A 23,684-nucleotide genomic window follows, 5' to 3' on the forward strand; every position below is an offset into this window, starting at 1 on the left:
GCGATCACTGATCCTTCCTTCCCCCCCACGTGATCTTCGGCCGGCTACGGTACTAGATATAGTACTTAGATACGCATCAATGATGACGGAGACCGGATAACCCCGGCCAATCACCGATAAGCTACCGCCCTAAGCATTCAACTATAGAACTTTGGACGACGTCCAAGAACCTCACACAAACAAGAACATCAACAATGCATTGCTCATCTTATATCAACATGCTTTTCGTCTTTCAAAATTGTCCCCACTCAACAGAAGGGTATAGGTAGCAGATAGATCGAACTCACTCATCCGCAAAGGCCCCGTCCCCGAGATCAACCTTTCCAATGCTCCACAATTCCTTCTCGTCTTCAACCTCATCATTGGACAAACCCAACCCTCCTTGTCCACCTTCCGCCTCCTTGCGCTCCCGAGCCTGGGCAGCAAGACGTAGCGCGACACGCTTGAAGTAGTCCGACATGCTCCGCTTGGGTCCCGGGGGAAGCGTAGCTCCGGGTCCAGCCATGTACTTTTCGAACACGGCACCCTCAGTATCCTCCACAGAGAATATCGCCAGGAAGGCAGCCTCGGCCGCCAGCTTGACAGGGATAACCACGTCCCGAACGCTGGCAAAAATTGGGGGCGCCAGGAGAGCCAGATGAGGCCGAGTCAGCTCAGGGTGCAGGCGGCTGACGGTGCGCATGACCACCAGAGTCAACCGCCGCGTGTCAGAGGGCGTGCCGGGCTGGATGCAGGGCGCCAAGGCCTCGAAAATGGCCTTGTTAACTTCAAAGTTGCGATGCTCATCCTCAACCAGAAGATACTTTCCGGCGGCGAGGACGCTGTTGTCGGCGATGAAGGGCTGCCTAGCATTAGTATCACTCATCAACCCAAAACCGGGACCGAAAACTTACATCCTTGTTCGTGACTCCCTGGCAGATGACAGCCTGAGTCTCAGCAGAGAAATGTTCCGTCACGGATGACGGAGACTCCACAAGCAGAGCATTGAGTCCCAGAATCGAGGCATGAGAAGCCGTGGCCGTCAAGACCCGGTTCTTGATAAGCGGACCCGCAGTGGCTGCCGGGAGGACTTTCACCAGTGCACCAAGCAGTTTGGCATTCGTGATAGCGACGGCATCCGTTTGGTCGCTGGCGTCATCGTCAATGAGAGCGAGGAGGGCATTCTTCGATGCCTCGCTCATGTTTGCGCCGGCCTTGCCCACCACCTCTTGCAGAGCCTTCATCATGGCGTTCCTGACACCGATATCGGTGGTCTTAGTGCCTGTGATGAGTTCCGCAATAAGAGGATCGACCCTGGGAGTCAAGGTGATCAGGATACCAAGACCCTTCGCAGCCCTGTTACGAAGAGTCTCACTAGAAGCATCGGCCAGACCACGCGCGAAGGTGCGTTGGAGCTGTGGCAAGAATGGCTTGACAGCGAGCGGTATCTTCTCCAGGAGCTTGTTGAGGGTGAAGAAAATAGCGCCTGGTGTAATGAATTAGCAACACGTAAACTTTGATCGAGTAGGAAGCATCTTACATTTGATGTCCACCGATCGCTCGGACACGACACGGATAAGCGGACCAGTGATCTGGGTCACGAACAGCTTCAGAGAGTCCGCACCAGTGCGATCGATGATGTCGCCAAGCGCGAGAGCGGCCTGCGTACGCTGCTCGACGCTGCCGTTCAGAAGACCTTGCAAGAATATAGGCAGAATGGCTGTAATACCCTTGGGCAGGCTGAAACCGGGAAGGTTGGCACCCGGGACTCCAACACTCCGCAAGACCTGGCGAACGGGGATGGTAAGCACCTCCATTGCTTCTTTGCGCAGATGGGACGTGAGCCCACTCAGCGCCGTCCACGCTGCCTTGACGACATTCTTGTCGCGGTCATCGAAGGAAATGAGCAGGACGCGGATCAGATCTTGATGGTATCTGGAGTAATCGATCTCAGCATTGGCGAAGAATTTGTTGAGATGGATTGCCGCGTTGGTACGACGGTGATGGTCGTCATGCTTCATCATAGTGATCATGACGTTCACCATGGCATTCAAGCCATCGAACTCATCCACCGACACCAGGATCGTGTCGAACGCACTGCTCAATTCTTCACGGTGAACCTCGTCCGTGGTGGACACGATCTCATCCATCAAGGAGTTCAGGATTGTCGGCAGTCTGCGGGTCATAGCAGAACCTGCCACTTCGGCCAGGGAAGCAAGAGCCCTTGCGTTAAAGGTAGAGATAGGAGAGGTGAGAAGTGTCGGGATAAGGTTGGGAAGGATAATGTTCGCTCGGGTTTGCTCGGTGAGGAGTGTCAATAGTGCCGACAACGCTTGCTCCGCGTCCTCGTTGTTTCTCAGAAGAAGCAAGAGATGGGGCAGAACTTGGTCGACTGCCTTCTTGCCCAGGATTTGTTGCAAAGCGTCGAAGGCTTCGGCAGCAGCCTCACGGACGTCCTCGTCGTTGTCAACCAGAGCCACGCGGACAGTCGAGATAAGAATCTTCTCGTAATCTTCAAGGGCCTCGGCGGATGCGGAATTAATGAGCTCTCTCAAAGCAATACAAATACCTTGCTTGACATCCACATCGGGCGAAGTCTGCAGACCTTCCTCGAGAGAAGGCAGCAAAGTCGCGAGAACAGACTCTCCAGCCTTCTTGATGAGATCTCCAAGCGCGTTGCTAGCGATGACCTTGTGCTCCATGTTGGAGGAACCAAGGCGGCGGATGATGAGCTGAGACAGGGTGGGAACCATATCCTTGAGAGTCTTGGGAGAAGCAACAAGCGCCTTCCAGACACCCATAGCAGCGCTCTTGACGAGACCCGAAGTATCGCAGCGGCAGATGAACAGTGCAGACAAGACCTTGTTCCTCCTCTCCTCTCCGAGAACCTCGAGCAGCGACTGCCCAGCTTGGGCAGCCTCCTCCTCTTCCTCCTCCGCATCGGCCTTGGCAGTGATGCCAGTCAGGCTGAAGAGCAGGTCACCAACCAACTCGACGGAGCTCAATCTGATACGGTAACTATCATCCGCAAGGCCGCGCTCAAGCTCCGGCAGAAGGAGATCAATGGCCTTGGAGGAGAAGTTCTTAACCAGCAAGCGACCCGCCTTGAGAGAGGTTTCGCGAATGGACTCGACATCGTCAGCCAAACCGGCAAGGATAGGGGGGATGATTTTGCTGAGATAGGCGGCGAAGCTGTTTCCGAAGCAGGCGGGAAGGAAGATGAAGAGCGTCATGAAACCTTCCCGAACAGCAGGTTTGGAGCTTGACACATTCTGCAAGATGGTAGGCAGCGTCTCCTCGAGTCTGGTTGTACCCAGGCCTGCAAGTACCTCCGAAAGGGCCTGAGCGGATCCCAGTCTGTCGCCGGCTCCGGTATCCGACTTGAGCGTAGACATAAGGTTGGGGATGAGGTCGGGAAGAGCATCCTCTCCGAGCTTCTCGATAAGAGAACCAAGGGCCTTGGAAGCGGTTGCACGAGTGGTGGGCACAGGATCAACGATAGCCAGCTGCAAGCCGGAAACGATGATTGGCAGGTGAGAAATGAGATCCTTGCGTTCAGTAAGGTGGGCCAAGCTGCCAATGATCTGAGCGGATTTACGTTTCGTATTCGACCGATCGCTAAGACCACGCTCAAGGATGCGAACAACAAGCGCCAAGGACGGAGCATCCAGATAATGCACAAAGGAAACCTTGATGAGTGAATCCAGAGCCTCGTCTGTGTACTTTGTCGGGTCGCTCAGCGCCTTCAGGAGCACGCTCACCAGGCTCTTCACTTCGGGGTTGCTGATGACTTCACCGAAACGCTGAAGACTTCGGTTTGCCGCACTGCGCACTTCTTTGTGCGTGTCATTGAGGACCACAGTGAGCGGAGGAATAATGTCCGGAAGGCTTGCCGCTAGTTGCTGAGGGTCAAGGTAGGCCATCGCTCCCAGGAGATCACAGGCGCCCTTCTGACTGCGCCATTGCGTGTCATCAAGACCGTCGAGCAGGGTAGGGAGAATATTCTTAACACCATAAGAGCTGAGGTTCGAGAAGCAAGCCTTTGCGGCATCGAGACAGGCAGCGCGCACGTCTGGGTTAACATCTCCAAACCCGGCAAGGAGCTGGGGAACGATTTGGATAACATAAGGCTCGAAAGTCCGTCCCAGGATGGTGGCAAATAGCTCGTATGCTAACAAGGCACCTTGCCTCTGATGAGGTTCCTTCTTATTCTCTGTGGCATCATGCAGATGTGACATGACCTGGAACTCCCGCAGTGTGATAATACCCCTGCCGCTGACGATACCACCAAGTCCGTAAGCCGCGCCACGCTGTGTAGCATATTTCTTCGACTGCAACAGCTGGTCCAGCATTTCTTGAACGTACTGGCCACTTTGAGGGCGAGAAAGTCGGATCAGAGGCGGTAGACATCCCGACACGGCAGACTGCACAGTTTCCGAAGGAGTAGGGAGCGTGTCAAGTAGTCTCTTGATGACCGTCTGCAAACGCGGATCGTCCGCTTTCAGGTGCTGCGCCAAAGATCCATACAGAACAACCACGGCCTCGTTCAGGAGATCAGACGTCTCACTGCCTTTGTCGGAAGTCTCCAGGGTCGTCTCCAAGAGCACCATCAGTTCCTCAACCTTCTGCTGACCGCGGACAGCGATGACGGATCTGCCACTCTCTGCCATCTGTGCTCGGACGGTGGAACTCTTGTCGATGAGGGGCCCTCTTTCGATCAGGAAGCGGAGGAAGGAGACGGTCTGCTCGCCTTCAAAGAGGTCCGTCATAGCACCAAAAGCGAGGGCAATACCGCTACGTAGCTCCCAATGGTCTGCCATATCCATCTTCTTGGGCATTCCGTAGCTGTCTTTCTCTGGAGCCTTAGGCTGGATCTCGACGGTATATTTCGACTGTAGCTCTGCGAAGATGTCATTAAACACCGATGGATTCGTGGCGACTGCATGCGCCAGCGCGCGAGCGCCAGCACCACGGAGTTGCGAATCCTTCGAGGAGAGATACGGAATAATCTTTCCATACGAGGAGTCATCGACCTCCAGAGCATTTTCCTCCCAGATGTTCTCGGCGATTTCAGCATTTTCCTCCACGTGGTCATGGCGTTCCAGCCAGATGTGTTCCGAGAAGTCAAGGTCAGTCAGGTCAATTTCTGCTTCGATGACCTGCAATACCGAAGTACGAACAGACACATCTGCAACGATCGTGCCTTTAAGAAGAATGTCTAGCTCGTCTTTGTTGATGTTCGCTGAGATGCACCTGCTGAAGTCGAAGAGAGTATCCTTGATGAGCTTGTAGTGTTGAGTATACTTCTGCATCGATGCAAGCAGGTTGTTCAAGACTTCGACTCGAGGAAGGCGCTCGTCGGTAACTAGACGTCCGATAGTTAGTTTTGATGGCGTATATGCTCAAAGCGTGACAAATAAACTCACAGGAGCCCGAATGGAAGGACAAGATTTCGAGGGCAAGGAGAACTTGCTCGCCCTCTTCCTCTCCTCGTTGTTCATCAATTCCGTTTCGGCTGAGCACCAAGAAAAGCAAAGGCAGAACGTAGGCCAGAGACGTGCTGTCAAGAGGGCGTTGCTCGGAGGCGAAGCGCACCCGGTAGAGAATCCTAGTTACAAGCTCTGCAGACTAGTCAGTGCATGTTTCCCGCCCAGCTGAACAGAGAAAAACCTACGTCCGAGTGGCTCTACTTCCATTTCCTGAGGCAAGTAACTCTTGCCAATTGCACGCAGCGTGGCAATGCCCACGAAAGGCCGCAGCGGACCAAGACGCGAGGACAGCTTCTCGGCACACTTGATGTAGGCTTTTGACACGACATCCCCAGCAAACAAGCCTGCACCAGCCTCGGTCAGGGAGAGTAAGGAGCTCACAGCGGGGTTGATCCAGCCATCCGCATCGATGGCGGGTCCGTCCGCGAGACCCTGAATTATTCCACATCCTCGTTCGATCCTTTTAATCTCCTGAAGGACTTCCTCACGGATCTTGGACTCCTTTACAAGCTGGGCCTTGACCTTCGACTGCTCTTCCGCAGTAAGCTTCTTCTGCTTTTGGCCCTTCTTATCACCCAACTGTGCTCGTAGTTCCTCCTCCCATTTGAGAATATCGTAGTCTTTAGTGTTCTTATCAAAGTTGGACTGCTTCGACTTTGTGCTAAGAACGTCAACAAACATGGTTCCCTCAGGGGTTCGAGCAATAGCGACATCGGTAGCCGTGAATTTGGATGACCGTGAAGTGTTCAGGTCGTCTTGGATCTGGCTCACAAGTCGGGGCACCATAGCGTCAGGTGCCACGAATGCCAACTCACCGGCAGCACTCCAAATTGCAGCATCGATTTGGGGTACCTTCGACTGAACCGGGTCCTGGGAAATCATCAGTGGGCGGGTTTCAAGTCTGTAGTGAGTATAGGAACACGACATACCTCATGCAAGCGAGTTAGCTGCTCCACGCACTTCTCGGGAAATTCGCGTACAAGGTCACCGGGGTCTGTGCCAGTTCTCAGGCAAGAGGAGATCCATGATACGTTTGGAATCAACTCAGGACGGCAAAGGACTAGCAACTCAACGAGTTGGTTCCTCAGATCCGTAGCGACGTTGTCTACTCCCCGCAGACTAGAAGCAGGGGGGCAAAGAGCCTTTACAACGAGATGAAGGAACCTTTCACTCTCTGGTCCTGCAGAGACTGGTGCAGATTCTTTTTCACCAGTTCTAAAGGAATGTACCCAGGACCACAGAGCACTTATAACCATCCGACTCACGCTTCCCACATTCTTCAGATGGACCTCTGACAATGCACGGGCAGCTTCATCCCGGAAACTGGTGTGGAGTCCGGGGGCAACGACGTTGTATATAACTGCCTGAGCCCATGCGGTCTTGGCTGCATCGTCGGCCTGTTCGAACTTGGAACCGGCAGTGACGGCAGAAAGTGCTCGCACAGCCCACTGGATCTCCGCCCGAGAGCTCAACTTAGAGTACGCCTTCGGGTTCAGGAGGAAAGACGGTTTCGGGTTTAGCACCATCGACTGTGCCACGGTTTCCTCCCACGCAGACTTGTCAAAGCTCTGCAGTGTGGAAGAGCGCTTTAGAAGGGCCAGATATACATGGGCCGTCGACAGAGAGCCGGCCTGGGCAGATGGCAGAGGGTTGGAGGCAACCTCGTTGTATAGTTCTCTCATCTTGTTGAGGAACTTGTTCACAAGGGGCTCGACGTTGGAACTCGCCAATGTGGAAGGCTCGACTTCCCAGATAACATCGCTGACATTGAGCTGCCAGAGCTTTTTGAATGGCACACGCTTGTCGGAAGATCCTTTCACAATAGCGTTGGCGACGTCGTCGCTGACCTTCACCTGAGACTGAACAAGGAAAGCCAAATGCTTGCAGAATGACTTGATTTCCTGCTCCAAAGCGGCCTCGTTCGATTCCCGTGCGAACAGAGGGACAAAACCCTGGACCACATCCTTTGACACGTCGACCGAAGGGGTTATCGCGGTGACCGCTTGAGCGTACACGGCACGTTGTTCCGGATTGGTGATCTTTTGGGTCTTCAGAGGGCCGACAACCTCGCTTGTAACCTTGATGAGTAAGTTCTGGTCCTTGGACTTCAAGAGCAGGGCCTCAAACGAGCGAAGGGCACCCTGCCTGATAGCTGAGTTGTTCGATTTCATGCTCGAGAGCAGGTGTTTCAACAGCCGCGAGTGCAGAAGTTCCGATATGTCAATTCCATCCGGCAGCGAAGCGCACAGCGAAGGGAGCAAGCCGCTGAAAACGACTTCGGGGGAGCGTAGCATAGCCTTTTCAAAGGGCGGTACCAACTCGGAAGCGAGATCTTCGTAGCTTATGAAGGAGACGAAGAAGTCGCCCAATGCATCCGCAATATGAGCTGGCGGCGCAGATTTTGAGCCAGCCAACTCCTTGACGTAGTACGAAAGAATCAACTTCTTCTCCCCCTCCAAGACTGATTTCTTGGTGGGGAGACGTGCGCAGACGCCGGAGATGACACCCAGGAAAGGTGCGTTCTTCTGTCCAGTCGTCGAGTCGCCGGTCAACCGGCGGACGGACTCCCGAACAGCATCCTCGCCCCAAGCAGCAGCGGAGAATGTAGCCCGCAGGGCACGTCTTGTCACCCGGAGGGCAGAAGCCTTCACTGCCGGCTTGGGGTTAGCGGCCAGGCAGATATCCAGTGCCTTTGCATCGACGGCAATGGTGTCTAACACGGCAGAAAGCGGCGTCTCGGAGTCTTCCGCCAAGATCTGAAGAACGATTGAACACCATTCCAGCAGGACGAGAGCAGGACCAGGCGCTAGGGCGGGTTTAGCGGCTTCCGCCTGCAACTTCTGGGAGAGGTATTTCAGATCGTCGGTCGGGACCGGGGCCTTGAGAAGCGAACGGAGACATTGCTGTACGGCCTGGCGAGAGGGGCGATCGACGTAACGGGGGCAGGTTTTGAAGAGAAGCCCGATAAGAGGCTGATGAGTTTGGGAAGGTAAGCTGGACCCTATGATCGACAGACGGTGAGCATGAAGTTGAGCGCGGTGGGAGTGAGAGAGAGAGAGGGGGGGTCCCTGGACAGGCTAGAATCTCACGTACCGATTCGATCACGGAGGTCCTGGAGAGCGCGGATTCTGCGAGCGGTCGAGCTGTCGAAAAGCACAACCTGCAGACTCCCCAGGTCCCCTGATTCCACCTGATCCCATGGAAAATCGTCCATGTTAGGTGGCCTGAAGCATGCTCGGCGTGAGGAGGAGCAATGGGCACGAATGGGGCCGCGGATGTTGTCATAAAAGTTTTGCGGCGTTGTGGGGGGAGCTCCGCCGCCTTCAGTTTCAAGGGCCCGCCTTGCAATCCGACTGATTTAAGCCTTCCGACCATTTGACTACCTACTCCCCCCCCTCACCCATCCCTTCGGCTTGACTCACACTCGCTCCTCATCTCCGCTCGCTAACCCTCCTAGGCACTGCCTCTACTGACTGGAAACTATGCCCCCGAATAACCGCAAAAAGAAGAAGCCTGCCTCCAATCCGGCCCGCGGATTCGCAACGGTCTCAGTGCCGTCCAAACCCAAGACCACGGAATCTCCAGGTCCAGCCTCGACAGCGGATTCGAAGTCGGTCTCGGTCTCGGAAAGTGATCGACCAACTCCCGTCGAGAGCAAGCCATCTACAGTAGAACCTACGACCGACGCCTCATTACAAAATTATACCCCCGAGGAACTCGAGAGACACTTGGAGGAGGCTGAGCTCCAGCTCCTGGTGGAGAAATATGCTTCCAAATGCAGGAGTGACGCCGCCCGACAAGTCACCAAGCTGGAGACCGAACGGAGAGTCCTCCGGCAACAAGCCGCGTCGATCAATCTTGTTGAGTGGTTTCCCACCGAGGTGTTGACCTCCATTCTGAGCCTGGCCGAGACAGAGGAGCGAGAGCTCAGTCCCCTACCCGGACGGGATGTCGCTGGGCAGAAGAAGCCCGTCTCGGAGGAAGACCTGTATATGAGACTATGGACACTCCAGGAGACCTTGCTTAAACTCGGCTTCCCGGAAGCAAAAGTAAACGAGTCCTTGAAGCATCTGCTGCTTTACTTTTCTGGTAATTTTGCCACAACTAATAGGGAGGTGGTCTGCAATCTGGACGAGGCCCTAGACTGGCTCGCCATGCACTGCGATCCCAAGGAATTACCCTCTTACATGCAGACAAATGCGCAGCAGCGCAACGAGTCGGATAAGCACATTTCCTGGATAAATGGTAATCTTAGGTGCCTGGTACTGCGTAAGGACTGGATGGCTAACCTGACTGACATCAGATCGTGAGCCATCACAATCCTCTTCCCCAAGTGGGGGCCCAGTTAATAGCAAAGTGAAAAAACCCAAAAGCCCTGTAAAGGAGCCGGGCCATGCTCTCCAGTCGAGTCCGTACGATTCTGACAGCTCCCTTGACCCTGACACGCTGGTCCCGAAGTATTTGGACCTGCAAACTCGTCTATATGGCTTGCGACCTGAATTGTTCGATCAACCCAAGAAGGGCAAGAAGGGAGGCCGTAAGCCTACTGGAACTGATGTACCAGATCCCCAAATAGCAAGGCTTCAGCGCAAGATTGCTAGTATTGAAAACGACGTATTGTTTGACCGTCATGAAGCCGAGTACAAGTGGAGCGAGAAACTTGACGATCTTCGGAAAGAGGCAGCTTTTGTTCGGCGCTCGCAACCTGAAGACAAGCCCATTTCAGATGATGCTGACATTGAACAATTGGACGAGAAGAAAGCAGAGCCAGATGGCAGCGTGCCGCTGCTTGACAACGAAGAGAACACTGACTTGCTAGGGGACATGTTCCAGGACGAGGAACCGGTCCTGGAGATCGGCGTGATAACCGAGGAGCTAAACAAGGCGTCCATCAAGATCCGTGACTTCGGAAAATGGACTGGGCTTAGCCCCCGACGAGTGCTGGAAGAAACGTGCAAAGCCAGGTATGTCGCGCTGATGAGCTAGAGGTCAGAGGCAACTAAGTGATCTGGGTAGGGATACGGGATGTAAGATCACATATAAGGACTCATCTGCTTCATCGCATTCGAATCGAGCCGCAGTCGAAGTGCGATGGTCCAAAGCCCAGGAGGTTCCCTTCCCCTTTGTATGGGACACCATCACGCATAACTCGAACGCCTACGCAACTTTCGTCTCAATGGACTCGATGGCAACGCCGACTTCCCAGCAAGCTGAATCCTTTGTCTCAACACTTGCTTTGTTTATCCTATTCGCTCAGAACTCCAAAGAGGGCAAGGCGTACCTGCGCCTCCCAGCAGTGTGGCGGGAACTCTGGACCGAATTTGCCAATGCGAAGAAGGTGCAGGAGTATGAAGCTGATAAGAAGGTCGTCAAGAGCCTGAAGAATCTGGTTCAGGATAACCACGGAGTCTTCGAAGATGATGTTGTCTTGTCGCATAACTTCCGAAGACGAAATGGGGCGTCTAGCAAACCGGAATCCCCGGTACGGGGAGCTAGCGCGAAGGATAACTCTGGCCTTGATGTCGAGTTGACCCGAATCTGGGCAGAAAAGTCGTCCACGGCTTCGTTCCATTACATGGCTCAAGGCAGGATGAACCTACCCATCTGGAATTTCCGGGACGAGATTCTCAGCACCCTCGACACCCATCGTGCGCTTATCGTCTGCAGTGAGACAGGAAGCGGCAAGAGTACTCAGATACCTTCGTTCATCCTGGAACATGAAATGCAACAAGGCCGCTCGTGCAAGATCTACGTGACTGAGCCTCGCAGGATCTCCGCCATCTCTCTTGCTCGGAGAGTGAGCGAAGAACTGGGCGAGAATAAGAACGACGTGGGAACAGCCCGCTCGCTCATTGGCTTCGCTGTCAGGCTGGAGAGCAAAGTCAGCCAATCTACGAGACTGGTTTTCGCGTATGTTTTCGAGGCTGTGAACTTGGGATTCAACTGACTTCAGTAGGACCACCGGAGTGGTGGTGCGAATGCTTGAGCGCCCGGACGACTTCCGCGACATCACTCATGTCGTTCTTGATGAAGTCCACGAACGTTCCATTGATAGTGACTTTCTTCTTATTGTCCTTCGTCGCTTGATGCAGAGGAGGCCTGATCTGAAGCTGATCCTCATGTCGGCTACGCTCGAGGCTCAGCGCTTCTCCACCTATCTTGGAGGTGTCCCTGTGCTGAACATCCCGGGCCGGACTTTCCCGGTGGAGATGAAGTTCCTGGAAGATGCCATCGAAATGACAAACTATCGGCTGTTAGAGAATGATCCCAATGCGATCGAGGATGACTCTGACGAGTTGGCGCTGGAGGCGGCCCAGGGCGACACTGCCGGCGGCCTTTTGGCCACGCTTGATGGGTATTCGAAGCAGACCAGGGAGACCGTGGTGAACTTTGACGAATACCGTTTGGACTACCAGCTGATCAAGAGGCTGGTTGTTCAAATCGCTTGCTCGCCTGATATGACCCAGTATAGCAAAGCCATCCTGATCTTCATGCCTGGTATGGCGGAGATTCGTCGTCTGAATGACGAGATCCTGTCGGACCCGACTTTCCAGAAAGGGTGGATCGTGCATGCCCTTCACTCATCAATCGCAAGCGAAGACCAGGAGAAGGCATTCGTTGTGCCCCCTGAGGGCATGAGGAAGATTGTGATTGCCACCAACATCGCAGAGACAGGTATGGGGTTTCCGTCAAGGACCCACAGTGTTTTAATATGTACCAGGTATTACTATTCCGGATATTACTGCCGTCATTGACGCCGGCAAGGAAAAGAGCATGCGGTCAGTATAGGGTTGCTTGCGTGCGGGCCTCGCTAACAAAGCCCAGGTTCGACGAGCGCCGCCAACTCTCCAGGCTGGTTGAGACGTTTATCTCGCGAGCCAACGCGAAGCAGCGACGTGGACGAGCCGGTCGTGTGCAGAATGGAATTTGCTTCCATCTGTTCACCAAACATAGACACGAGAAACTGGTATGATTGGTGTCCTGACTGTAGTGTCCTGATACTGACCAGCCGCAGCTCGCAGAACAGCAGACGCCAGAGATGCTCCGACTGTCTCTTCAAGACCTCGTGCTGCGTGTCAAGATCTGCAAGCTGGGCGAAGTGGAACCGACTCTGCTGGAGGCTCTCGACCCGCCGTCATCCAAGAACATCCGCCGGGCGATTGACTCCTTGAAGGAGGTGAAAGCCCTGACGAACGCAGAGAATCTGACCCCTCTCGGGCTGCAGCTGGCCAAGTTGCCACTGGACGTCTTTCTCGGAAAGTTGATCATCCACGGGGCCTTCTTCCGCTGCCTGGATGCGGCCGTCAGCATCGCCGCCATTCTCTCCTCCAAGTCACCCTTTGTCAATACCATGGGCTCCAACACGCAGAAGGATCTGGCCCGGCTGTCCTTCCGAAAGGGTCTGCATTTCCTCATCCTCACACGTATGGCCACTAACCCCCACCAGGTGACTCGGATCTTTTAACCGTGTACAATGCCTACTGCGCCTGGAAGCGCGCCCGGAACACCCCGGGCGTGAGTGAATACGCCTTCTGCCGGAAGAATTTCCTCAGTTCGCAGACTCTCCTCAATATCGAGGACGTCAAGATGCAACTGATCGTCTCCATCGCCGACACGGGTCTGTTGACCTTGGATCCAGCCCAGAAAGCCCTACTCAACAGGTGCGCTGTCTTGCCCCTTCCTCCTTCAGGACCCCTGACTGACCAATTCAAGATCCCGCTCCAACAACCGCTCACGCAACTTCTTCACAATCCCTGAAGAATATGACTACAACAGTGTCAACGACACTGTCGTTAACTCGGTCGTCGCCTGGAGCTTCTATCCGAAACTGCTCACCCGCGACGGCAAAGGCTGGCGCAACGTGGCCAACAACCAGTCCGTGACCCTGCACCCGACCTCAGTCAATAAGCAGGCAGACTCCTCCCTGAAATGGCTCTCATACTACCACATCATGCAGGGCCGGAATAAGAACTACAACGCGTTCGAAACCACGGCTGTCGATGACTTTGCCATTGCCTTGTTGTGCGGTGAGGCCGAATTCAAGGTATGCCTTTCTATTTCCATCTACATTCCATCACCCCGTGCCCCCCACCCCATCTTCCCTTCCCTATATATACATCTGCTAACACAGAATAAACCAAACAGATGTACTCTGGCATCATCTCCATCGACTCCAACCGCATCCGTTTCTCCACCCGCGACTGGAAATCCATGCTGGCTCTGAAAACCCTCAGTTCCCACATTCGCGATATCCTGCAGTCGACCTTCCGCGAACCCCACCGCGTCCCGTCCTACAAACAGCAGCAGTGGCTTGATCTCTGGCAGGCGATTTTCGCCCAGGCGCAGGCCGCGAAAAAATAAGTTATAACTTAGCGTTGGTCTGTTGGTCTCAAGGCTTGTTTTGATTTCGTTTGTTGGTCTTGTGCTTAGGATTGATTGGTTGGTTGCGTGGGATTTGACTAACTGGATATCAAATTCTGGATCTGGGTTTCGGGCTGGGTTGGGTTGGATTGGATTCGGTCATTCTTTTGGCTGGTTGGTTTGTGAATGTTGGGATGGGTAGGTTTATCTGCATGTATGAAAGCTGGGTTGGGTGGTTCTCTTCTCTTTACTTTCTTGTCTTTATCACTAGAGTATATGTATGTACTTATACATGGCTGGGGTGCATGGATGCATGGATGCATGGATGTACATGGTATATGATACGGTATATGATAGCTACGGCATTGCTCCATACATGTGTGACATGAGACAATTGACTTAGGTCATGATCATTAAATTCATCACATTTTCGAACTTAAGGATAACAGGTAGACTACCCCCACACATCCTCCTGCCACTTCCCCCGCTTCTTAAATGCTTTACTCCAGTCATTCCATTGACCGTTATTCCAACACTTTGTCTGCTGCATTGCCCTTTTGACTGTCTTCTCTACCTCACGGGCCATCCCTGCCCGCCCGCAAATGTACAGATTGGCGCCCTCGTCGATGAGTCGGATCACATCAACGCTGCATTCGGTGATCCGGTCCTGAACGTACTGCCGTGGCGTGCCTTCCTGTCTGGAGAAGGCGGTCACGATGCGCAGTCGGTCGCCTAGGGCAGCTTGTAGCTGCATGAGCTCGTCCCGATAGATGTAGTCCTCGTCAGGACGGCGACAGCCGAAGAACAGGATCATCTCACCCACCTCCCGGCCAATCTGCTGTAGCTGGCGCCGCTCGGAGATAAAGGCCCGGAAAGGGGCAAGGCCCGTGCCGGCAGCGACCATGATGAGGGGACAGCTGCCCACCCGGGGTAGCTTGAACTTGCTCTTGCGGAGATGAGCGAAGACCTTGCCACCCTGAAGGGCGTCGCTAGGTCCGTTGAGGTGGTAGGCTAGACCATGTGGATGGGTCGCGTCGCGGCGGTTCTCCGAGAGCGCGAGGAGGTAGTTGGAGGTGACACCGTGGACAAGCTCAACCGGGTTCTCGGGCACGGGGGTCGTTGAGACGATGGCGGTGATGGATGGCTTGCGAGGTGCAATGACGCTGCTGGAGGAGATGGAGTAGTAACGGGGTTGGATGGGGGCGAGTGTTTCCACGAGGTAGGAGAGGGGCAGTGCGGACCACGCTGTGTCCGGGGCAGTCAGCTGCAGCAGTCGACCGAGGTTGACGTGCGTGCGGTTGATGAAGTTGGCATAGGCAGCCTTGTCCTGTCCGAGTTGAATCAGGTACGTCTTCGCCGCTGTCGTGGGTGCGAATTGCGCCAACCCCAGCACATTGTCACGGTTGACAGGTGCGCAAATCTCCAGGTAGTAGCGGAACAGCGCAGCAGCGGTTGTTGGGGTGGGAATGCGCACTTTCGTGGCCGCATCCAGCGATTTGATCGAGATGGGTACGTCCCGGCGTGCTGCGAGGCCCAGGACCTGCAGCAAACGTTCCACCTCCGCGTCGGGATTGCTCGGCCAAATAGCCAGATGGTCTCCCGTCTTGTACGTAAACTCGGGCACGCTGGACAGATCCAGATCCATGTGCAGGCAATGACGGTCCGATGCCTCAAAGAGCTCCCGGGCACTGGCGATGGTCACCGGCCGCACCGGGGAGCACTGTGTAGATGCCTTGTTGGTATCGCGGACATCGGGTTCGCCGTGATGCAGATCAATGGGCTCCAAGGACTCGTCTTCTTCGACGGCCATTGTCGGCAAATACTGGACCTCGCCTTCCTCGAAGCCAAGCTGTTCCTTGAACATAGTGAATAAGTCATCCTTCCAGCTGATAAAATCCTCCTGGGTGGCGCCCTCGGCGTCATTGGCCCTGCCCACGGGCAGAAGGGACTGGGCCCCAAGACGATCCAATGACTGGGCGACGACATCCACGACCCGGTTGTAAAACTTGTAGTTACTGTTGCCCAGGCCGAAGGCACAGTATCGCAAATTGGCCAGCGAGACCTCATGGGCCTTGTTGACCCAGTCCCAGAATTCGGCTGTGTTATCGCTGGGGTCTCCCTCGCCATACGTGGACAGAATGAAGATGGCCAGCTTCGACTGGAGAATCTGGCTGATAGTTCCCGGGTCGTAATCGGACAGATCGGCCGTCATGGTTCCCTGACGGAAACGGAGGGATATTTCTCGCGCCAGCCGGCTGGCAAAGCCCTCGGCCGTGCCGGATTGGGAGCCCCAGAAGACGACAATGTTCTTTTCGGCTTCGTCCAGTTTCTGGGCGATGTTGCGCGTCTCCTGATGGGCTTTGGCGCCCGCAGTGCTGCCCATCTTCAGCTGGGGACGCTCATACCACAGATAGTTGTAGGGGTCTGGCTGGTCCCAGAGGATGCCGCGCGACAGGTAAGTCGCGCTAGCCATGGAGAGGAAGGTCAGGGCGAGATAGTCGGCAACCCCGGTGGGAGTCATGACTTTGGCCAGGTCCTGCAGCAGGTCTGGCGACAGAGGCCATGGTGCAAAGAAGGAGGACATGATGATGGACGAGATGGGTTATCCTGGATGGAGGTTCATTGGGGAAGCATGGGGATCTATAAATGGGAGGTCATGATGCCATGCCATGGACCGCATGATCGGAAGCCCAATTCCCTGGTCGGGGATTGAGGACCGGAGGGGGAGGGGAGGTGCCGCAGTGGACACGTTGTGATGAGAGCAAGGAAGGAAGCAGCACACAGAGAGAGTGTGTGTGAGTGAGTGAGTGAGTGTGAGAGTGAGTGTGAGAGTGAGTGTGAGAGTGAGTGTGAGAGTGAGTGTGAGAGTGAGTGTGAGAGTGAGTGAGTGAGTGAGAGTGAGTGGGAGAGTGTGTGAGAGAGAGAAAGTCCAGAGGAGAAAGAAAAAGAGAATGCGAAAGGGAAATGTTCCCCGGGGGAAAAGTGGCCCGTCCTACCTACCTAGGTAGTAGTTGCCGCATTCCGCTGCTCGGGGCAGATTGCCTTCCCCGGCTGCGTTCCCCGGGCCCCTCCGCATCTCCGTCTTTCAGTTTCTTCTCCTTCCCTTCTTTTTCTCCACACTCCAGACTCAAAGCTTCCCCGCATCGGCCAGCACGGCGTGCTGCGTGGCATTGATACAAGTTGATCCCCCACGGGTCTGGCCCTCGGGAAGTATTCCCCCGTACGAGGACAACTCTAGAACAGATGATGCAGGTGACCACGACTGACTATGCGGGCCATGGGTGATGTTGTCTACAGTCCCGAATACAGTACACATAAGATCCATGAATCGAATGTAATCAAAAGTTACAGAAGTGCTTCATCAGTCATCACAAAACTTTAGCCACAACAAAAAGAAATGTAGATGCCTCAATCCGTCGCCTCCAAGGACCGCCGCCACACCTTCACCGGCATATCCCCCAGGATCAGGTTCATCGTCTCCAACCGCTTCAACTCCCACCCCGGATACGCCAGCGCAAACTCGTACCGGTGCACGAGCGTTGCCAGGATCTTTGTTTGCTCCAGGTACGAGATATTCCGCCCAATACACGACCGCGCCCCCGCCGAAAACGCAACAAAGTACGGCTGTAGCGCCTTGCCCTCCTCCCCTAACCACCGTTCGGGGATGTACTGGTCCGCCTTGGGGAATGCCCGCTCGTCACGGTGTGCCACAAATGCTGACATACTGACTGTCGTGTTTCCTGGGACCCATTGGCCCAGGATCTCGATCCCCTCCGCCGGCGTCTCGCGCGGGAGCCCATGCGATGTCGGCGGGAAGATCCGCAGCGATTCATCCAGACATGCCCGGAGATACGGCAGGTGCTTTACCTTATCGTAGGGCGCGATGATCTCGTCCGCATCCAGCACCGCGTCGACCTCCTCCCGGAGCTTGGCCAAGCACCACGGGTTCCGCAGCAGCTGGTACATCACGTTGGCGATCGCAATCGCTGTCGTCACGCTGCCCGCGTTCATCATGATGTTCACCTCCGCCACCACTTCGCCCCATTCCAGGTTATTGGCCCGTCCATTTCTGTCCTCCATCAGTGCCTGGAAGAAGTCATCCAGCTTCTCGCCGGCCTCGTACCGCCGCAGCCGCTCCATGCTGCGCCGCCATACAATGTTGTCCCAGTTGTCCGATGACTTCTGCATCCGGTTGAAGAACGGGATCACGTTGACTAGCTTGTTGAGTACCGGATACCATTCATAGTTCCAGAGGATTAGCGATTGCTTCCGTGCCGTGGGATATAGCGCCTCCCGGAGATGGACCTCGTAGGTCGTCCCATCCTTCCGCTCCGCCACGCAGACATCGCTGCCCGAGTCCAATAACCCCAGCTTCTCCGACAAGCCGATGTCTGCGATGGCGTCTAGAGTGAAGTAGTTGGTCCACGCGCGGAAGTCCACCGTCAGATCTTTGGGATCCGGGGCCACCTTGCCGGTCGCCATGGCCTCGGACGGCGCGGCGGTGCACACCTTGTCAAAGTGCGCCACCACCTTCTCGACCTTGTCGCTGACCTTGTGCTCCCAAGTCTCGAGATTCTTGAGAGCGTACGCGGATGACAGAACCTTGCGCTTCCGCGCGTGATCCGGCTTATCTACCACGTCCGCCAGGTGGTAATGCGTCCCCGCCGTAACCACATAGGACAAATCTTTGATGCACTTGGTGTTGTGGCCGTAGATATCCTTGATGGCACGCACATCCCCGTAGGACAGCGTGTTGGGCCCGGTGCGGATCACGGGCTTCTCCCGATGTAGCTCCATGAGTTCCCTCGACCGGAATCCGCGGGAGGCCATGATCATGAAGGGAATTGCAGACATCCCGGAGAACGGCGTGAGGTTGGGATATTTCCGAAGACCTGGAATCTCGCCAGTCAGCACCCTGCATCAGCGGGTAGAGGCTATACTATCTCGGGGTTACCTTTCGGGTCTCGCATGTATTGCACAAACGGCCAGATCAGGAAGTAGGAGATCCCCAAGAGCCCGGCCACGAAGGCATAGGGGGCGATTGAGAAAAGAGACCACATGGTTGCTCTCCTTGAGGCGCTTCGGTAGAGCCGTGAAAGGCAGGTGTAGGAGACGAATACTTGTAAATAAGCCAGCTATGGTTGAGGTAGGGTGTAAAGGTCCCGTTCGTCCCGCCAGGCTCCCTTTTCTGGTTCTGAGGACAGCTACTTATAACCCCTGGAGGAAGAGGAGGAGGAGGAAGCCCGATTTTTTTGATACGAAGATGGGATTGACCGAGTTTCCTCGTGAACAGCAGACACCGACTTCCAAACCCGCCATACCCATGGCATCATGATTCCCTGGCTGGTGTAACTGCGGCCAGGTCACCCACCAGCATCCATCAAGTATGACGACGGGCAAAACTGCCCTTCGTGGCCAGCAAGCAAGGGCGGAGGGGATTTCCCTATGTAGCCGCCACCAACGAGGTAAAATCCTCGCTGGTTGACCGATACGAATCAGATCGATCGGTTCGAGAAGACAAGCTGGATCTGCAGATCATGCCCTCTTGATCCTGACAGGAGTCCCATGCCCGGCTATTGTCTGAATGGTTCCCCGGCACTTATCATCATTTTGGGACAGGTAACCCTTCGAACGGCATTCGAGGGCAGCCATCTAGGCCGGTGGGTTGGCCAATAAGAATGCATAGAGACCAGGTACCAGGTAAGTCCGGGGTAACCTGGGGATAAGCCCGTCTTCACAAACGGATCCATGGAATCGTGCCGAGCCTTGAAGCATTACCCGAACGCTGCCCCTAGGACTTGGCCGATGATGGGAATGAGGGGGCATATACCCCCCTCGATCACGGATGACGAGCTTGGGGGTATTCCGGCGATCAACTTCCCCTCAGGCATATATGCCCGCTGTTATCATAGATAGCCCAAGCTGTTAGCCACATCATCCTGGCGTCGTGGCCATTGCACTGGTGTAAATTAAACAACACTCCATCCAGACTGTATCTCCTAGTATATTGTTTCATCACTTAAGCTTTGATTGTATAGCCCTGCAGACTATCATGGATCCTGCAGACGACTACTTGCCCAAGACGCCGTCCGTTGACGATCTAAAGCCCAACTCATTCCACGATGAGAATTTTGTTGCCGTGGAGGGCTTGGACGATTCGATCGAAACGACGAACCCAGGCAAGGCAGTATGGCTGATTGCGTGCACGGTATCCATGGGCGGGTTTCTCTTCGGTAGGCTTTGAAATCCAGCAGTCAATGGCCCCAGAGGAAGAGCCATTGTTACCATCTCCCGTTTTTCCCTGATACAGGCTAACTCCCTTGTCTCTTTGCTCATGTAGGATACGACACAGGCGTGATCTCTGCCGTCCTTGTCAGCCTTGGGACTGACCTCGGCCAGGCCCTTTCCTCGAATAATCAGGAACTGATCACTTCTATCACGTCCGGGGGCGCCTTAATCGGCGCCGTCCTGGCTGGCATGACATCGGATAAATATGGGCGAAAGCTGGCCATCTATATCGGCTGTGCGGTCTTCTTTGTGGGAACCGCCCTGCAAGCCACGGCCTTTTCACTGGCCCAGATGGTTGTTGGGCGCATGGTTGTTGGGTTTGGAGTGGGTGAGGCCTCAATGATTGTTCCTCTCTATATTGGCGAGATGGCACCTGCTCGATTCCGTGGCCGGTTAATCGTGTTTGATAACATCTGTGTTACTTTTGGCCAGCTCATTGCATATGCCCTCGGGGCCGCCTTCACTGATGTGCACCAAGGCTGGCGGTACACCATTGCTATCGGTGCAATTCCTGCCATAGCGCTGGCTGCCACGATGCCCTTGTGCCCCGAGACACCCCGTCAGCTAATTGCCCGTAGCCATGATGATGAAGCCAAAAAGGTACTCCGAAAGATCTTCCCGCAGGCCACGGATCAGCAGGTGATTGCAAAAGTCCGAGTGATTCGACATTCTATTGAAGAGACCACTGCCTCCATGTCGGACAACAGCCTCTGGTGGCAGGCCAAACAGCTCTTCACCGTGGGGGCCAACCTGCGAGCCCTGGTCACGGCCTGCTCCATTATGGCTGGTAATCTCTCCCTTTCTTCTCGCTCCCATGCCTTGCCAAGACAAATACACTAACAGCATGCAGTATCCCAGCTAGGGGGGTTCAACACGCTCATGTACTATTCCGCTACACTGTTCTCCCTGGTTGGCTTTAACCAGGCCACAGCCGTTTCGATCGTTGTGGGAGCGACTAACTTTGTCTTTGGATTCCCCAATTTCGCCTTTATTGACCGCTTTGGAAGAAGATCAATGCTTCTGGTCACCGTGCTGGGAATGGTAAGCATAGCCCTTCGGCCTCATGCAGATTATGGCCAGTGACTTAAACCATCACAGTCTCTCTCATTGGTCGTCGTTGCGATCACCTTCCATTGGATCCCCGTCGAGTCGGATTTGAGCGATACTGGACCGCGTGAGATGACCTGGGCTAGCATCCTCCTGCTTATCGCGCTTATCGTCTACATCGCCTTCTACTCTGCCGGCGTGGCCCCAATCTCATGGGTAGGCACCGAGTTTCTCCCCCTAGAGGTGCGCGCACTCGGCACGATGGTGAATACCGTGACCTGCTGGGGCTGTAATATCATCATCTCTTCAACATTTCTGTCCATGATGAAGGCCATGACCCCCAGCGGGGCGTTCGGGTTTTATGCGGGTATCTGCTTTCTCGGGTGGATCTTCGTCATCTTCTGCTATGCGGAGGTCCACAATATGCCTCTGGAGTCGGTGCGGGAGATTTACACGCACGGCTTCGGGGTGAAACACGCTAAGCGACTGCAAAGGGAGCTCCAGGAGGCAAGAAGGAACGAGCAACGCACCCCGTAGACTCACCGCGGCATTCCCGACTCTCCGAGGCTCCGGCCGGTGGTCTGTGTATCCTTGATCTGTGCGCCAGACAGCCCTTCCGGAGCAGACGCTCGGTCCACCACAACTTGAAACACGGGTTGTGTGTGGGATGTTAGTAGATCAGGCAGATCAACGGTTGTATGTATGAATCAGGCTCATGTACTCCGTATTCAGTCGATAGAGAGCATATTCTGGGCACTAGGAAGATGGTCCCAAGTGAACGGACCGGTGAATGGATAGTCCGCGTGAATAGGTTCTTGTCCCAGTCGCTGGCCCAGAGCCGATATCAATACACCACCACCCAACTTCATTTCTTGACCCCACCTCCCTATTCCAATTTCTATTCTCCTCCACAGTTTCCTGGTGCCACTGCAAAATCTTTCCAGGCACCTCACAGGAGCAGGATCGGGCGTACAGATTGGCAGCGGTCCTAACTTAAGTCGTGGCAACTGGGAATTAGGGGGAAAAAAAAAGGTGCACCCAACAACATTGCAGGCTAACACGGATTGATAACCAATGGCCCTTGTAGACTATCCACGCAATAACAATGATACTCTCAACGTTCGACAAAGAGCTTCAAGTGGCCTGTCTCGCCGTGCAGCGAGCCAGCATTGTCACCAAGACCGTGCTGACTGAGGTAGACAAAGGATCCACAGAGAAGGCGGATGCTTCTCCAGTGACAATAGCCGACTTCGCGTCACAGGCGATCCTCATCAGTGCGATTCGCCACAACTTCCCTGCCGACAAATTCGTCGGAGAGGAATCGGCATCAGCCCTGCGGAGTGATCCCGTCCTGGCCGACCGGGTGTGGCAGCTGGTAGCCACGACTAAGTTACATGATACCGAGAGTGAAGAGCTCGTCGCGGCCCCCTCATCGCTGGAAGAGATGCTGAGCATCATTGATATAGGCGGCGACGGCAAAGGGGCCAGTCATGGACGCACGTGGTTCTTGGACCCCATTGACGGGACGGCATCGTTCATTCGTGGGCGTCAGTACGGCGTCTCTGTGGCACTGGTCGAGGGTGGCGAGCAGAAGGTCGGCGTGGTCGGGTATCCCAATTTTCATTTCCAAAGCCCCGTGGTTCACGAAGACATTGTCGATCAGGATGGGTACGGCATCATGTTATCGGCTGTCAGGGGGTTGGGTGCTTATAAGCGGCCGATGAGCAAGGAGCGTCTGCAGCCGGCCGTCAGGGTGTGCAACGTCCTGGCGCGGACTAATGTCGGCCAGCCGGATCTGGTGTTTGCAGAGAGCATGGAAAGCCCCTACATCAACCAGCGGCTACACGACATCGTCCGCAAGAGACTGGACGTCACCAAACCAATCACCGACTTGTGGTCCATGCAGGCCAAGTATGCGGCCCTCGTGGTCGGCGGGTGCAACGTGATGGTTCGTATCCCCCGAAACCCCGAATATCGCGCCTATGCCTGGGACCACGCCGGGGGAATGTTGATCTATGAGGAATCCGGTGGCATGGTCACAGACCTGAATGGTCTGCCTTTCAACTATGGACGAGGCAGGCAACTGGCGGATAACATGGGCCTGGTGGCCACATTCCCGGAGATGCACTCGCGCGTGCTGGAACTTGTGCGCGGGGTCAGTGTGGAGGGAGGAGGGAGGAGGGGAGGGGGGAAAAGGGGGAAGAGAAGTCGAGGTGGAGGAAAGAAAGAAAGCAGGCAGGCAGGCAGGCAGGCAGGCACATGAGCCGCCGAGCCTGATCAGGCCATTAATTCATTCCCTCACCCACCCAAGGCCATCCTTTCTTTCACATGGAATCAATCCATCAGGTTTGGCCTACATAGATGGATGGATAGACGGAGGCTCCTACGAACATACACTATCATACTCTTCTTATGTCTTGAATAGCCCATGGAATTTTTGATGCCCATACAGTCAGAACAGAAACACAAAACCCAGGACCGACAGGCCCAAGATGCATGAATGGAGAAAAGCCACAACAG

At 54.9% G+C, this 23,684-nt stretch overlaps 5 protein-coding genes across 5 annotated transcripts; 2 read left to right on the top strand and 3 right to left on the bottom strand.

Annotated features, from left to right (window-relative positions):
* Positions 1 to 111: 111 nt before the first annotated feature.
* BO94DRAFT_622451 (putative translational activator) lies at positions 112 to 8,682 on the bottom strand (the record flags this gene model as incomplete). The annotated part of the gene is made up of 7 exons (XM_025617082.1): positions 112 to 841; positions 894 to 1,465; positions 1,520 to 5,344; positions 5,406 to 5,600; positions 5,654 to 6,338; positions 6,398 to 8,469; positions 8,562 to 8,682. The coding sequence occupies 7 exons, from the start codon at positions 8,680 to 8,682 to the stop codon at positions 284 to 286; spliced, it is 8,028 nt and encodes a 2,675-aa protein (XP_025470077.1). The 3' UTR covers positions 112 to 283.
* Positions 8,683 to 8,950: 268 nt separating this feature from the next.
* On the top strand, positions 8,951 to 14,303 carry BO94DRAFT_616299 (putative ATP dependent RNA helicase; the record flags this gene model as incomplete). Its single annotated transcript, XM_025616802.1, has 11 exons — positions 8,951 to 9,713; positions 9,772 to 10,432; positions 10,485 to 11,378; positions 11,425 to 11,966; positions 12,069 to 12,143; positions 12,190 to 12,247; positions 12,294 to 12,435; positions 12,484 to 12,868; positions 12,916 to 13,129; positions 13,182 to 13,512; positions 13,614 to 14,303. The coding sequence occupies 11 exons, from the start codon at positions 8,951 to 8,953 to the stop codon at positions 13,827 to 13,829; spliced, it is 4,281 nt and encodes a 1,426-aa protein (XP_025470078.1). The 3' UTR covers positions 13,830 to 14,303.
* BO94DRAFT_533056 (NADPH cytochrome P450 oxidoreductase family protein) lies at positions 14,167 to 16,753 on the bottom strand. The gene has a single exon (XM_025611257.1). It carries the CDS (start codon positions 16,411 to 16,413, stop codon positions 14,284 to 14,286), a length of 2,130 nt encoding a protein of 709 aa, XP_025470079.1. The 5' UTR covers positions 16,414 to 16,753; the 3' UTR covers positions 14,167 to 14,283.
* Positions 16,754 to 17,125: 372 nt separating this feature from the next.
* On the bottom strand, positions 17,126 to 19,145 carry BO94DRAFT_370832 (cytochrome P450). Its single transcript, XM_025607207.1, has 2 exons — positions 18,784 to 19,145; positions 17,126 to 18,721 (listed from the first exon to the last, which is right to left on the bottom strand). Exons 1-2 carry the CDS (start codon positions 18,887 to 18,889, stop codon positions 17,238 to 17,240), a joined length of 1,590 nt encoding a protein of 529 aa, XP_025470080.1. The 5' UTR covers positions 18,890 to 19,145; the 3' UTR covers positions 17,126 to 17,237.
* A 736-nt stretch (positions 19,146 to 19,881) lies between these two features.
* Positions 19,882 to 23,427, top strand: BO94DRAFT_460906 (myo-inositol transporter; the record flags this gene model as incomplete). The annotated part of the gene is made up of 7 exons (XM_025607904.1): positions 19,882 to 20,062; positions 20,170 to 20,904; positions 20,968 to 21,158; positions 21,216 to 21,632; positions 21,908 to 22,077; positions 22,109 to 22,196; positions 22,252 to 23,427. 7 exons carry the CDS (start codon positions 19,882 to 19,884, stop codon positions 23,425 to 23,427), a joined length of 2,958 nt encoding a protein of 985 aa, XP_025470081.1.
* Positions 23,428 to 23,684: the final 257 nt, after the last annotated feature.

Source organism: Aspergillus sclerotioniger, assembly GCF_003184525.1.
Source record: "Aspergillus sclerotioniger CBS 115572 chromosome Unknown BO94scaffold_7, whole genome shotgun sequence".
NCBI classification, from domain to species: Eukaryota; Fungi; Ascomycota; class Eurotiomycetes; order Eurotiales; family Aspergillaceae; genus Aspergillus; species Aspergillus sclerotioniger.

Bases quoted from the DNA above. Each gene is read 5' to 3' on its own strand.
- BO94DRAFT_370832 (XM_025607207.1), bottom strand. From the start codon at position 18,889: ATGTGGTCTCTTTTCTCAATCGCCCCCTATGCCTTCGTGGCCGGGCTC. The intron at 18,722-18,783 runs GTAACCCCGAGA...GCGAGATTCCAG, and splicing joins ATACATGCGAGACCCGAAAG to GTCTTCGGAAATATCCCAAC.
- BO94DRAFT_533056 (XM_025611257.1), bottom strand. From the start codon at position 16,413: ATGTCCTCCTTCTTTGCACCATGGCCTCTGTCGCCAGACCTGCTGCAG.